Here is a 12,959-nt window from a genome sequence, read left to right on the forward strand (position 1 = left end):
CTCATAAGCAGGGGTCATTTAGTTAAATTCTTTGGCCAAAGTATTTTAATCCTACAATCACACGGCACGGTATGTGGCCCATCTGTAGGTCCTAACACTGCTGCACCTGCAAAAAGCCCTCAAAACCTCTCTAAAGGTCTTTATAGACTGGGCATTTACAGGTGCTTAGCAAGAACTGCAATTAAAATGGTGGGATGGGCGAGTTTGGAAACGGAGGAGGGGTCACCGACCTCCAAGTTGTTTTACCAACCCACCTTTTTAATTGCAGTTCTTCCACCTTTTTTTTTTTTTACATGATGTAGGCGGAACTAATCCTTTAAAGTGTCTGGGATGAATGAATACACAAAGCTACTACTGTACCATTTTCCATCAATATGTAGCTGCCAACCCATATTTCTGCCGCTGATAATAAATGAATCCCTCTGGCAGGAATGAGGTTAGGGTTTAGGTGTTGTGAAACTGGCAATGACAGACAAAGGACAAAACAGTCATACCCCCTGCAGTGCATCCAATAACTATTTCCTTAAAGACCCAACGGGCACAGACATAGACTGGAGGCAGCATTGGCAAATTGTTTCTGTTCCACTTTCAGCACCAGTGGCCGTTGGTTCTGTGACCAATCTGCGTGTGCTGGACATGAGGGGAGGCCGCATCCGTCTGGCATGGAATGAAGTGACCGGAGCCACAGAGTACAAAATTCTCATTCAGAACTCTGATGGTAAGTACAAGTTCCCTAGTTGAGCAAGGGTCTTTCTGTGTGGTCTTAAGTACAAGGAGCCACGGCTTTTGACAAATGAAACTAATTGTATACTGCTAGATTATTCAGTTGCTCCAGCTTGAAACCAAGCCCTTCAAAAAGACCACCGTGATGCCCATTACATACGGTATATTGTTGTGGCACCTCCACCAAGTGTATGAAACGTGTTCATTTTCCTGTGTCTTACAATAGACACGGATCTGTTAGCTAAGAAGGTGTGTGGCGTCTGAGACCTGGGGATTGATTTAATGCAGAATAACAGATCCAGGCTCTCAGTATTAGACACCTCCTATTTAAATATATACTGTACATTGGGCAATTCCTCTCCATATACCCACCTCCTAAATGTCCTGCTGAGCAAAACAGGTTCATAACTACCATGAAAAAGTACGGTAAGAGAAAGAGAGGCATGTTCAAAATACAGTATTTTTATTTTTTTTACTTTTTCGTCAATTTAACATCAGAAATGCTTTTTTTGTGAGTCAGACTGGGATCTATTCTTCTTTATTGGTTAACAGCTAGCTCGCTTGATACATTTATATATAATTATACTGTCATTATCAGGACAATGAGAGAGATTCATATTTCATTTTTGATATATGTTAAGGATCACCACTGCTTGATGGAGTTGGATAACAACTATTGCACTTTCAAACCTGCAGTTTGATTTCTATTTCTTAGAGAAAAGGAAGTATGTTCATTAAGTTTGGACCTATTGGTGGGTTTCAAATCTGGACTTGGCGGATCTCTGAGTCGAACCTCGGAACTAATTTTCGAAGGCGGTCAAAATTCGAGTCAACCCCCCCCCCCCCCAAAAAAGGCTCATCCGCCGATTGGTTTATTTTTGTTGTTTTCATTTTATTTGTGTGTTTATGAAGAAAATAGTCAAAAATTGTCGAAAGAAAAAAAAACTTCAAATGTTTGCAAAAACTTCGAAACCGTTGACCATAATTAAGTCGAAACCAATTGATTTTGGAAAAACCAAAACACTAACAAATGTTTAGAACCACAACCAAAACACACACAAAAAAACACAAAAATAAAAAACCCACCAGCGAAATTGCCCTCTTATTATATAATAATTTCTTGTAGCAAATGTTTCTAAATGTTAGGTGTAAAGGTGGCTGTCCCCTTCCAATTCACCTGAATTACAGCACTATGTTTCTATGTAATAGGGGCAGAGTGGATCCTGATAAGTCAGTTTACTTAACTATAGCAGACCAAAAGGGCTGTGTTTCTAACTGGCTGTGATCTTCCTGAACAGACGGCACTGAAGTGACCAGGCAGATCCCAGGCGGTCAGACAGTCTACGAGTTGAAAGATGTGCTGGAAGGCATCTCTTACATAGTAAGAGTGTATGCGCTGGTGGGACAAAGAGAAGGAAACCCTTTGACTATCACTGTCAGGACAGGTGAGTGTTCACCACATCAAAATGTAGATCCAATGTCATTGGGGGGAGTTGGGGAGATCTTTCTGTCTCTGCCCTATTGGCTATCATCATTGTATGCCTGTGTGCTGAGGATTGTGGAAATGTACGATATGCATTAGACATCCACCGTGTGTCTTAAAAACCCAATTAAAAAAAAAACCACGTGCGTTTATCTTGAACGTTAAAGAAGCTCCCGTGGCCGGAGTGACAAACCTTCGAGTGGTGGAAGCGTCCGCCAGTCGTCTGCGGATCACATGGACTGGGATTGCTAAAGCAACTGGGTACAAGGTCATCTGGCAACATAGCGATGGTGAGGAACGTTATTATAACATTCATATTACATATATTAACATATGTGGCCAGCATGAAGTATGAGAATGGTGCACTAAAGCTCCCTTATATAGTAAGGGTTGTAATAAATTAGCAACGAAAGATCGGTGCAGGGACACCTGTCCCCAAATGTTTATTTTTATGTATAGTGCACTGATTATTACTCCACTGCATTGGGTATTACAGTGTGTCCTGAAGTTTGTCACTTTCTTGTCATTCTGTAGCTTGTATAAGGTACATTATTCCATGCGTTCGACTCTGCGCTTCGATATTATAATGGCCGGTGTTTATTGTTGGTGTGTGTGGGATGGGTTTAAGGCAGGCGTTCTCAACTCCAGTCCTCAAGACCCCACAACAGGTCAGGTTTTACGGAGATCCCTGCTTCAGCACAGTTTTTAACTGAACCACTGATTGAGCCACCTGTGCTGAAACTGGGATATCCTTAAAACCTGACCTGTTGGGGGGGGGGGGGCTTGAGGACTGGAGTTGAGAACCCCTTTCCTTGTCCATTTGCTTAGAGAATTAATACATGTGCTGCATCTCCGCTACTGCCCCTAAATACAGGGCGCACACAATCCCCCTTATTGCTTAGGAGAAGCCTTTGCCCTTTGTATTTAAAGTTTGTAATAATGTGGAGCATATGGGATGCTTCCACCCTCTCCCAATATAGTGAATCTGCTATAGAGAATCGGTAATGGTTTATCTGCTGTGTAGGTCGCCAGTTCACCAGAGCTCTGCCAGCTGACGTGTCCTCGTTCGACCTTGAGAGTTTGCAAGGAAACTCTGTCTACGTGATTGGAGTGTCAGCTCTGACAAGCAGCGGAGAGAGCAACCCTGTCACCATCACGGCTCGTACAGGTAAGGGGTAGATATTTTTGTCACGTACAGGACTGAAGCAACACGGTGTCCAAAGAACGGGTTACCCATAGCACTCAGGAAGTCATTGTAATAACACACACACTTACTTTTGGGGGGGCCGGAGTGCAAGGCAGAGGATTGTGTCATGCCTTGCCTGGTAGTACCTTATCCTAACTCAAATACCTCTGTCATTTAACACAACAGAAGATAACACTGTGGATGAAGTGACCAACCTGAGGGTGATAGACAGCAGAGAGAACGTGATCAGAATTGCGTGGGACGGTGTTTCCGGGGCCACTAATTACAGGATCACTTGGAGACGCAGTGACGGTTGGTCAATTTCCTCTTGACTCTAAGAACACACTTTAACATTTATGGATCAAGCTTTAGAAATGTTGTTCTTGTCAATAAATGGACAAATATGGTTCATTTTGAACGTTGTTTTTTTTTTTAGCATCAATGTATTTTGCCAGGGGCGATTTAAGGCATTGGTTGGCCAACTTCAGTCAAGGGTCACCAACACGTCAGGTTTTAAGGATATCCCTGCTTCAGCACAGGTGGCTGAAACAGTGGCTCAGTCGTTGACTCAGCCACTGATTCAGCCACCTGTGCTGAAGCAGGGATATCCTTAAAACCTGACCTGTTGGTGGCCCCTGAGGACTGGAGTTGGCTAACTCCTTATTAAGGGAGTGTTTACATTAAGAAATATTGTAAATTGAATGTACAGAGGAGTTTTAAGATGCTTGGCCTCTCTGGTGCTTAAAATATTAACTACTGTAAATGAGAGTCTACATAATGGTAATACAGTCTGTTTGCTATACAGCAGCCGTGGTATTGTATTCTCTACACTGTATGTCTGCAGCTCGTTATGCAGAACAGTCACGGTGTGGCAGTGCAAGTCTTTCATGGGGCGGGATTTCCCTTCTGTATGGTTACTAACCAGAAACCCAATTATTTTTTGTTTTTTTTACTGATAGGGGTTGAAGTCTCGAGGATAGTAACGAGAGACATCACGTCCACGGAGCTCACCGACTTAGTGAACGGCACCCCCTACACTATTCTAGTCTCTGCGCTCGTCGGGAGCAGAGAGGGCAACCCGGTATCGATCACTGCCCGAACAGGTAGGGTGAGGTCAAAGGAAATATAACCCTGCGCATTCCACCTACATAACAAATACACTGGGTCTAGGGTGGAATCTCCTACTTCAGAGACCAGTTTATTTTATATCTATATATATATATATATTTTTTCATTTTCAGCATATTTAGTGGGGTACAGAAAAGAAAAATGGGAGACAAGGGGATAGGTACAATAGTCATCTTAGTACATTGCAATTTCATACAGGTAATGATATTTTGGGGGGGGAAGAGACAACATTGGGGGAGGGTCAGGAGAGGAGGCAGGTCTCCCCACCTCTGACTCCACCAGGAACCACCCAACATGGTCTTCACCGAACACAAGGTACACGTCGCTAATCATAACAGCGTCAGGGCTGCGGCCGCGGTGCCCCCTCCATCAATCAGCCATGGTCCCTATATTGCTGAAAATCTGTGGGTATTGCCCCTTAAGAAGCCTGCGATTGGTTCCATAGATGGAGATAAGTTTCTTAAACACAGTACTAATTAATATTAAAGTATATTCATACAGGGGTGATGCACAGATCTCTACACAGAGCAAAATATGTTCCTTCCTCGGGCAGCTTACACTTTAATTTAACGTGCAGATAAAATCACTCGCTCAAGGTCACAAGAAGGTCACACTGGATCCTGTACCAGGTTCTCTTGATTCACACATAGTGCCATTGCTAATATTCTGCTTTACAGCCCTATCCCAGTTTCTTTGTCACAATCCCCCCTTCCCTCTCTTGTGCAGCTCTTGAGCAAGTTGGGCGTGTAACAAGCCTGCAGATCCTTGAGGATCGGAATAATGTTGTGCGAGTGACTTGGGTTGGAGTCCAAGGAGCCACATCTTACAAGATCTCCTGGAGCCCAGTGGACGGTATGACCTAAAGCCCCAACATTGACATGTGTACGGCTATAAATGCAAAGAGCTTGACCGCATAGGACGGTTTCTATAGCTGGTGATTGACAAGGGAAGAAAGAAACCTCCCGCACGCCTGATGAAGTGTGGTGATCTGGGTGCACTATGGTATTGCAAGCATAACGAAAAGGCGAGGTACCCCTCCTAAAAGATAGAATGGGAAAATAGAACCCAAATTGCATGCACTCACATATCTAATGTATTGAATGATAACAGTAGGAACTCAGGGGTGCATAGATATTCAACGAGGACAAAGAGTGGTCTCAACACAGTGGATACTAATCTCCATATTTACTTACAGCCTCCATTAGTAGTGGCTGGGACCTACATCTATACTAGATAGGTTGTATTTGTAAAAAAAAATTGTCGTGCCCCTACCAATTTGAGTTTTTTGTTCATTAGAATTATTTTAATTTACCCAATTACAATACATTTTGTCTCAAGGGCTTTACTCCAGGATTGACAAGGGAGGCAGATAATTGGAGTGCATCGATTAGTATTGAACCAAGAAAAGCACAGGCAGGATATTACTTAAAGGCTTAATGAATACCTATAGGAACTAAAGGCGATCTAAGGGAAGCCTATCTGGAATATCTCTAACAGCCAAATCCCTCCAACCATATTGGGACCAGCTGTGCGGCTGAACCAAACTTCACTCAATATAACACCCCGCCCCCCAAACCTTAATGGAATCAGCTGACGTACTGAGCCATATTCCAACCTGAGATACCCTCCATCCTACGATGAGCAGCCACTTCACCTTCTTATTTCAACATTGTCCCTCATGCCCTCATTAACTCTCTGTATCTGTTTGTGCATTATCGTCCTCACTTGCATCTAGCTGTTTTTTGTCAGATCCATCACTCTGTACCCCCATTGTACCACGCTGCGGAATATATTGGCGCTGTACCAATAGTCTGTGGGACCAGGTTACAATAAGAGAGAGGAGAGGAGAGGAAATGGTCCAAATACATGTAATCTCTTTTGCATTTGTTTTTAAGGAGGCCCTGAACAATCCAGGGATGTGCCTGGAAACACCAACTCCTTTGTACTGGTGGATCTGGTGGGAGGCGCGAGGTACACGGTGAAAGTTACGGCGCTGATAGGCAATCGCCAAGGGGAGCCTGTTACTGTCACTGCCACAACACGTATGTTCTTACCTTGAGCTTTTTACTTTTCCGTCACAATTCTCAGCTCCTTTAAATAAAGGACTGAATACGGTTTATCTTTCTTGCTAATGGTTAACTCTCCCACGGCTGTAAGGTTCTTTAACTGAGTGCTAACTTACCTAGCTCTCTTACGCCACCATGGCATCCTTCAATACAGTATTCTTTTGCAAGAAGGCCGCCATGTTTAAACTACCACTCATTTTAACTTTAGCATAAACATTATGAAGTACGAAGGCAGGCACGTCACGTTTCACGCCTCACTTCTAGGAAGGCCGTCTCACTCATTCCTAGGACCCATGGCCTCATCTATTCCAAATGGGGCCATTCTCCAAAGTCAGAATGATCCCATTCAAATTGGATTTTGCTTCCAGTACCTCCAAATCCCATTCATTTGGGTTCCTGCACCTTGGCAGTTGCAAAGTCACAAACGTAAAGGGATTTCCAAAATGGAGGGGGGAAAAAAGATGATTCCCGTCCCTTCTGAACATACATTTCTGATGTTTCTGATAGAAGTTCTCCCCGTTTCTTCTCTCCCTGCCACGTCTGGTTTAGCGAATGTCACCACGGTGGCTGCTGTAGGAAACCTCCGCGTGACGGACATTTCAGGACAACGCATACGACTCAGCTGGAGCCTAGTTCCTGGAAGCACAGGATATCGGATCATCTGGAGACGAACGGATGGTAAAGGCATCCTACAAATCTCTTGTGTTGTACACACCAGCAGTCAATGCATGATGGTGCTTGGCGGTACTGCATACAACTACATTGCTTTTTAGCTGCAAACCCAGTTGCATTCCTCCAATACAGATTAGACATATTTTGTAGCCACCAGCCCCCTTTTTTTTATGTGATCAGAACACTATTTATTTTCATTTGTCTTTTTGTCTAAAGCACAAGGATAAGAATGCTTAATAGTTGTACACAAGCTTTAGAGTCCTTACAATTTACGCTGAGAACATGCTCTCTCTCAACCCTTTCTCATGTTCCCGTTTGAAGGTGGTCCAGAAACAAGCCGTCTGCTTGCAGGGGATGTGAGCTACTATGATATTGACAACCTGCAGGCTGGCGGTCGTTATGATTTCCGTGTAGTAACTCTGGTCGGAAACCGGGAAAGCGAGTCTGTATCGATCTTGGCTAACACAGGTAATAGAACATAACACAACTTTTAGGAGCATGTAATGCTCCAGATGTTTATACCTGGCACATGGGACTTTATTCATGGAGAATAGAATCTTCCTCTTCATGAGACATTTTATATAAATAACTTTTCAGAAACATTGCCTCTTTTTTGTGAGTAAATCTACTTTACTAGAATTTAGTCATTTTGTTCTTAAGTGGAGATCCTTAAGTACGGGTGGGATTGCAACTGAGGTATCTTCTATTTTATGCATTTCAATTGGATGGTAGCATATGTTTACAGATTACCTCCCAAACATTGTAGTGCCAGGTTAAAGGCCACCCATCGTCTGTTTAATCATATTTCATAATATGTAATCTCCCAGGTAACCTGGGTTTGAGGTCTTGTAGGAACATTGTCACACAGTATATGTTTACATGCATTCCATACAAACTGACCAAAGAGGGCGTACCTTCTTATTTGCAAGACGATCTTGACCTGTGATCCTGCAGTTCATTGTGAAGGTCTCCCATCTCATTATTGATTTCTTCGTTGTATAGCGTGTGGGACTGGCCGGACAGACATTGTCTTCCTGGTCCATGCAACGCGGGATAATGCATACAATGAGGAGGCGGTGAAAGCTTTCCTCTCCGAGGTGGTGTCTTCAGTAGGACAACTGGGAACAGATGCCACACAGGTACTTAGATAGCTTGCTGGTAATCCACTTTGTGCCTGGATGGGCCTAGGGGGTCTATGCATCAGCTTCTTTAAAATGATACTTAATGCTCATATGATGATGGGAGTCAATTTCTGTATCTTCTGTCATATGATTTCTTCCCTTTTGTTGTATGGCCAGTAAACTGGTGTTGCCCATGTCTGTTTAGAGACATGCATTTGATGTATGAAACGTGCTAACTATGTTTCTTACATCTACAACTGCTGAAGAATAGAATAACGAAATACTCCTGTTGCATGGTGTTAATAGCCTGCTTCCTATATAGAATCTCAGTGTTAATATATTAGTCTGTCTCTCTGTCCATTGTGTCTGGATGTGTCCCTATCATCGACCTTTGATTTCCTCTGACTATCTTTAACAATGCTCCATTACGTGTCTGTTTTAATTCCTGTAAGGTGGGCCTGAGTGCTTATAGCTTCAGGGGAAGACCCTGGATCCTGCTGAACCGCCCCAGTGATCTCAACACAGTCCTGCAACAAATTCAAAACATCCCATTCCAAGAGCCAAGTGGAACTTCTATCGGTAACTTATTGAGAGCAACCAGTGAAATACAACCTCACTGTGTGTGTGTGTGTGTGTGTGTGTGTGTGTGTGTGTGTGTGTGTGTGTGTGTGTGTGTGTGTGTGTGTATACAGTAGGGCCCCGCTCATATGGCGAGTTCTGTTCCAGGGTGCCGCCGGAAAGCGAAAATCGCCAAAAAGCGGAACATAGCATTTGCTACGTCCACTGGCAATTTTCCGTGTCTCCTACCCCTTCTGCGCATGCGCAGACTCGGCCGATCCCCCGTTCTGCGCATGCATGAACTCGGCCACTCCCCTTTCTGCGCATATATATATATAACACAGTAAAAGGGGCAACTCATGGTTGCGATAAGCAGTTGTCTGGGTGCTTTGGGCTAAAGTCAATGTAGAAGCGATACACTCACAGGTCTTCATTAAACAATCAGAAGTGTTTATTCAAAATACTGTACAGGATATAAGTTACAGTTCCCAGCTGGACTTATATCAAGATGATAAAGGTTCAGATCAGGACCAAAACATTGATCCTGTATTTTGAATAAACACTACTGATTGCTTAATGTAAACCTGCGTGTGCATCGCGTGTGCATCGCGTGTGCATCGCGTGTGCATCGCTTCTATATATAACTGTTTTTTCTTGAGTAGCACTGCCAATGTACAGAGATATATATTTTTCAGGAACAAGTCCCTTGCAAGTAGACAGGGCCGCCAACAGCTTTCACCGGGTCGGCGGCCTTGTGAGCCCCCCATCTTTCTTTTACACTCCCCCCCCATCACACACCTCATTTCTCATTCATCCCTCTCTCTTTCTCTCCCCTCTCTCACACTCCCCCTCCATTTATTTCTTCCCCCTCTCACTCTTCCTCCCCCTGTCACTCCGCCTCTCTCTCACACCCCCTTTCTCATTCAGTCACTCTCCCCTTCCTCCTCTTCCACTCAATTCCCACCCTTCTCACTCAATCCACTCTCTCAATTCCCCCCACCCCACACTCAGTGCCCCTTCCCACTCTTAATACCCCCTTCCCCTCCTCACACTCAATACCCCCCTTCCAACACTCATTACCCCCCACACCCAATACCACCCAATTCGAATTCTGTAAAAAGATCCATATAAAAAAAGAATACCAGTAGGTGGGATTGCTGATTTGACTTCGTTTTTCTGTTTTACTCTTTAAAATTAGGTCATCTTTTAAGCATATGTCTATATTTAGCTCCATTGTGTATGACTTTCAGGCGCTGCCATAGACTTTGCCAAGAACTACATGTTTTCGACAAGCAATGGAAGAAGAGCGAATGTCCCTGGTGTATTGGTGGTTCTGGTGGATGGAGCTTCAGGTGATGATGTGTTGGAGCCAGCGAAGTCCATAAAGGACACAGGTAAATAGTCATTTATCTCCAGAACATTGATGCACTTTATAGGAACAACGTGTGTGTGTGTTTGTGTGTGTGTGTGCCTTTTCACAGTGGACATGGCTACCACGGTATAAATTATTTGGTGGGTTTTTTAAGTACTTGAGCACATCCATAAGGAGGGCTCATCCAAGGCAGCATGCCACAGAAGAAGTAGGGTAGAAAGCCGGGTTTGCCTAATCCTTATTATGAAGCTGTAAATAGCATTGGTTCTTGTAATAATCAGGTATCCGACTCCTGGCGGTGGGGATGAATGGGGCAGATCAGGAACAATTGCGCCGCATGGTATCCAGCCAGAGTCCTCGGAATGTCTTCTTCACAAAGGATGTTGCAAACCTGAACACCCTCGTGAATGGGCTCGCGGGGGCTCTTTGTACCGTCACCGAACCAGAGAAAGTAAGTGCTAGGACGCTAGATTGCTCAAAGCATATTGACGCCGCTCTTCCTATCTTTTCGGGAGTCTTCCTGGTTATTTACTTTAAAATATATCTACAGTACTTGTATATTTACTCTTAAGTTGAAGAACACAGAGAGATTGTATGAAACCCAACCAGTAAAATCTGAACATGTATTTCCTTTGCTCCATGTGATTGAGTCTTTCACACTGATCTCCCGTTTATTCTCTTTAGGAACCTTGCTCAGTCCAATGCCCAAAGGTAAGGTCCAGCAGCCTAAAGTTATACTTTGCCATTATAGAACATGAAAAGGCCGGTGGGCTGATTTGAGAGAAATATTTAATAGTTTAGAGCTTCACAATGAGATGCTTGAGAGTGCGCATGGGTTAGCACTGATATTATTGGTCTTAAAACTTTTTCATCAAAAACCAATGCATGTCCCTCTCATCCTCCTCCCAACCCTCCCTAATATGATTTGGCACGATGGCTCCAGTATTAAAGAGGTCTACAGTTGGGTAAGGGTTGTGGTGCCACTAAAATATTCCTGCTATTCCTGCTTATTGCCTTCACTTAGCCAGCACCTCCTCTACATTTCAAGTCAATGTGAAAGTGTTTTAATAACTCCTGTGCTTTTCTATGTTTCAGGGTGACAGAGGGCCGAAAGGAGAAAGCGTAAGTGTTTGAAAGGGTTTTTTTTTTTTTTGCATATGCCTCGTTAAACCAATGTGTCTTCCTGTCTGGAATTAAAAATGACTGGTTCTGATGTCACTTTGTTGCACACTGTCAAGTTAGCTAGACAATGACTGTAGCTCCTGTGTCGTTCTCTTATAGGGCAGTACGGGACGTGCAGGAGCACCTGGACTCCAGGGAGAGTCGGTAAGTCATTTTTGGACCACAAACAATATTACGGGGGCTACCTAGTCAGACACTTTTAGGTAAGTGGTTATATCCGTAGTAATAAAGGTGATTCTATCAAAGAACTCTGAGTTCACAGGCAGAGCCCCCAAAATATATTATATGAGTGCATCTGGAAATATCAATTCTGTCCCGGGTCAATATTTGTATTAAAAAATGTATTTTTTTGAATTTATTTTTTCGAAGATTGCACGAGATATCAAATGCAAAAATCCTATTGAAATCCATTGAATGTTCTTTCGTTACACCTGGAGCATTTTCTCCACAAATGCATCAGTTGTGGATCGATATAAAGATGCCTATGTCTGCATGTAATATCCCATGAAACATGTTTCCCTCTTGATCCCAGGGTCGCAATGGTGGGCCAGGTTCTCCTGGTCCTGTTGGGCCACGTGGTCCCCCCGGTGAGACCACCGTTTCAAGAGGAGACAGAGGAGAAACAGTAAGTAACCAAAATGATGACATTTTAGCCACCGCCATTTTCTTTACTCCCCTCCAGCCCCTTAACGCCGACATTTATCACATCCATCCAATCATTCACAGGTCTTCCTTGTCTCTTCTCGTCTCTCATCTTCCATTGAACATTTTCCTATATTTCACCTGTCCACAAACCTTCTTAGCCAATAAGAAAGTTGGACATTTCCACCTCGAACCTGGTGGTTTTACCATCTCTCTGGCCATTTGAAGCCAAACAGTTTACATGACACTTTACGTTTCAAAGTTGACGGTGGGGATATTTGCCCGTGGTGAATTATACAGGCATACCCCACTTTAAGTACACTCACTTTAAGTACACTCGCGAGTAAGTACATATCGCCCAATAGGCAAACGGCAGCTCACGCATGCGCCTGTCATAACGTCCTGAACAGCAATACCAGCTCCCTACCTGTCCCGAAGCTGTGCGCAAGCAGGGAGACTATAGAGCCTGTTACAAATGCGTTATTTACATCAGTTATGCACGTATATGACAATTGCAGTACAGTACTTGCATCGATAAGTGGGGAAAAGGTAGTGCTTCACTTTAAGTACATTTTCGCTTTACATACATGCTCCGGTCCCATTGCGTACGTTAATGCGGGGTATGCCTGTACATAGCTGAGTCCTATTAGCTGTTATGGAACGCTCAAGTTTTCCGGTGTTTTGTGTACTGTTTACTAAGTGAAACTCTCCTTCAATTTCTTGAAGATTTATTTAGAAATGGGTAATGTTTTAGTTTAAGGCTGCTTTCACTGTGTTAGTCTTACATACGTATTACAGTAAGGTGTTAAATTATGTTTGATCAAAT

At 43.5% G+C, this 12,959-nt stretch overlaps 1 protein-coding gene across 1 annotated transcript in view; it reads left to right on the top strand.

The window, feature by feature from the left end:
* Nucleotides 1-12,959, top strand: part of COL7A1 (collagen type VII alpha 1 chain) — a 120,221-nt gene that overhangs the window by 37,399 nt on the left and 69,863 nt on the right. Inside the window, exons 17-34 of the mRNA XM_075574536.1 lie at nt 593-718; nt 2,022-2,168; nt 2,374-2,496; nt 3,231-3,374; nt 3,579-3,704; nt 4,352-4,495; nt 5,247-5,372; nt 6,416-6,562; nt 7,136-7,264; nt 7,580-7,726; nt 8,261-8,397; nt 8,832-8,958; nt 10,188-10,331; nt 10,591-10,760; nt 10,994-11,020; nt 11,405-11,431; nt 11,591-11,635; nt 12,024-12,116. Of these exons, the coding sequence (XP_075430651.1) occupies nt 593-718; nt 2,022-2,168; nt 2,374-2,496; nt 3,231-3,374; nt 3,579-3,704; nt 4,352-4,495; nt 5,247-5,372; nt 6,416-6,562; nt 7,136-7,264; nt 7,580-7,726; nt 8,261-8,397; nt 8,832-8,958; nt 10,188-10,331; nt 10,591-10,760; nt 10,994-11,020; nt 11,405-11,431; nt 11,591-11,635; nt 12,024-12,116 (2,129 nt within the window). The remainder of the gene's footprint in view (nt 1-592; nt 719-2,021; nt 2,169-2,373; nt 2,497-3,230; nt 3,375-3,578; nt 3,705-4,351; nt 4,496-5,246; nt 5,373-6,415; nt 6,563-7,135; nt 7,265-7,579; nt 7,727-8,260; nt 8,398-8,831; nt 8,959-10,187; nt 10,332-10,590; nt 10,761-10,993; nt 11,021-11,404; nt 11,432-11,590; nt 11,636-12,023; nt 12,117-12,959) is intronic.

The sequence above is a fragment of the Ascaphus truei genome, chromosome 17 (genome assembly GCF_040206685.1).
Source record: "Ascaphus truei isolate aAscTru1 chromosome 17, aAscTru1.hap1, whole genome shotgun sequence".
Taxonomy (NCBI): domain Eukaryota; kingdom Metazoa; phylum Chordata; class Amphibia; order Anura; family Ascaphidae; genus Ascaphus; species Ascaphus truei.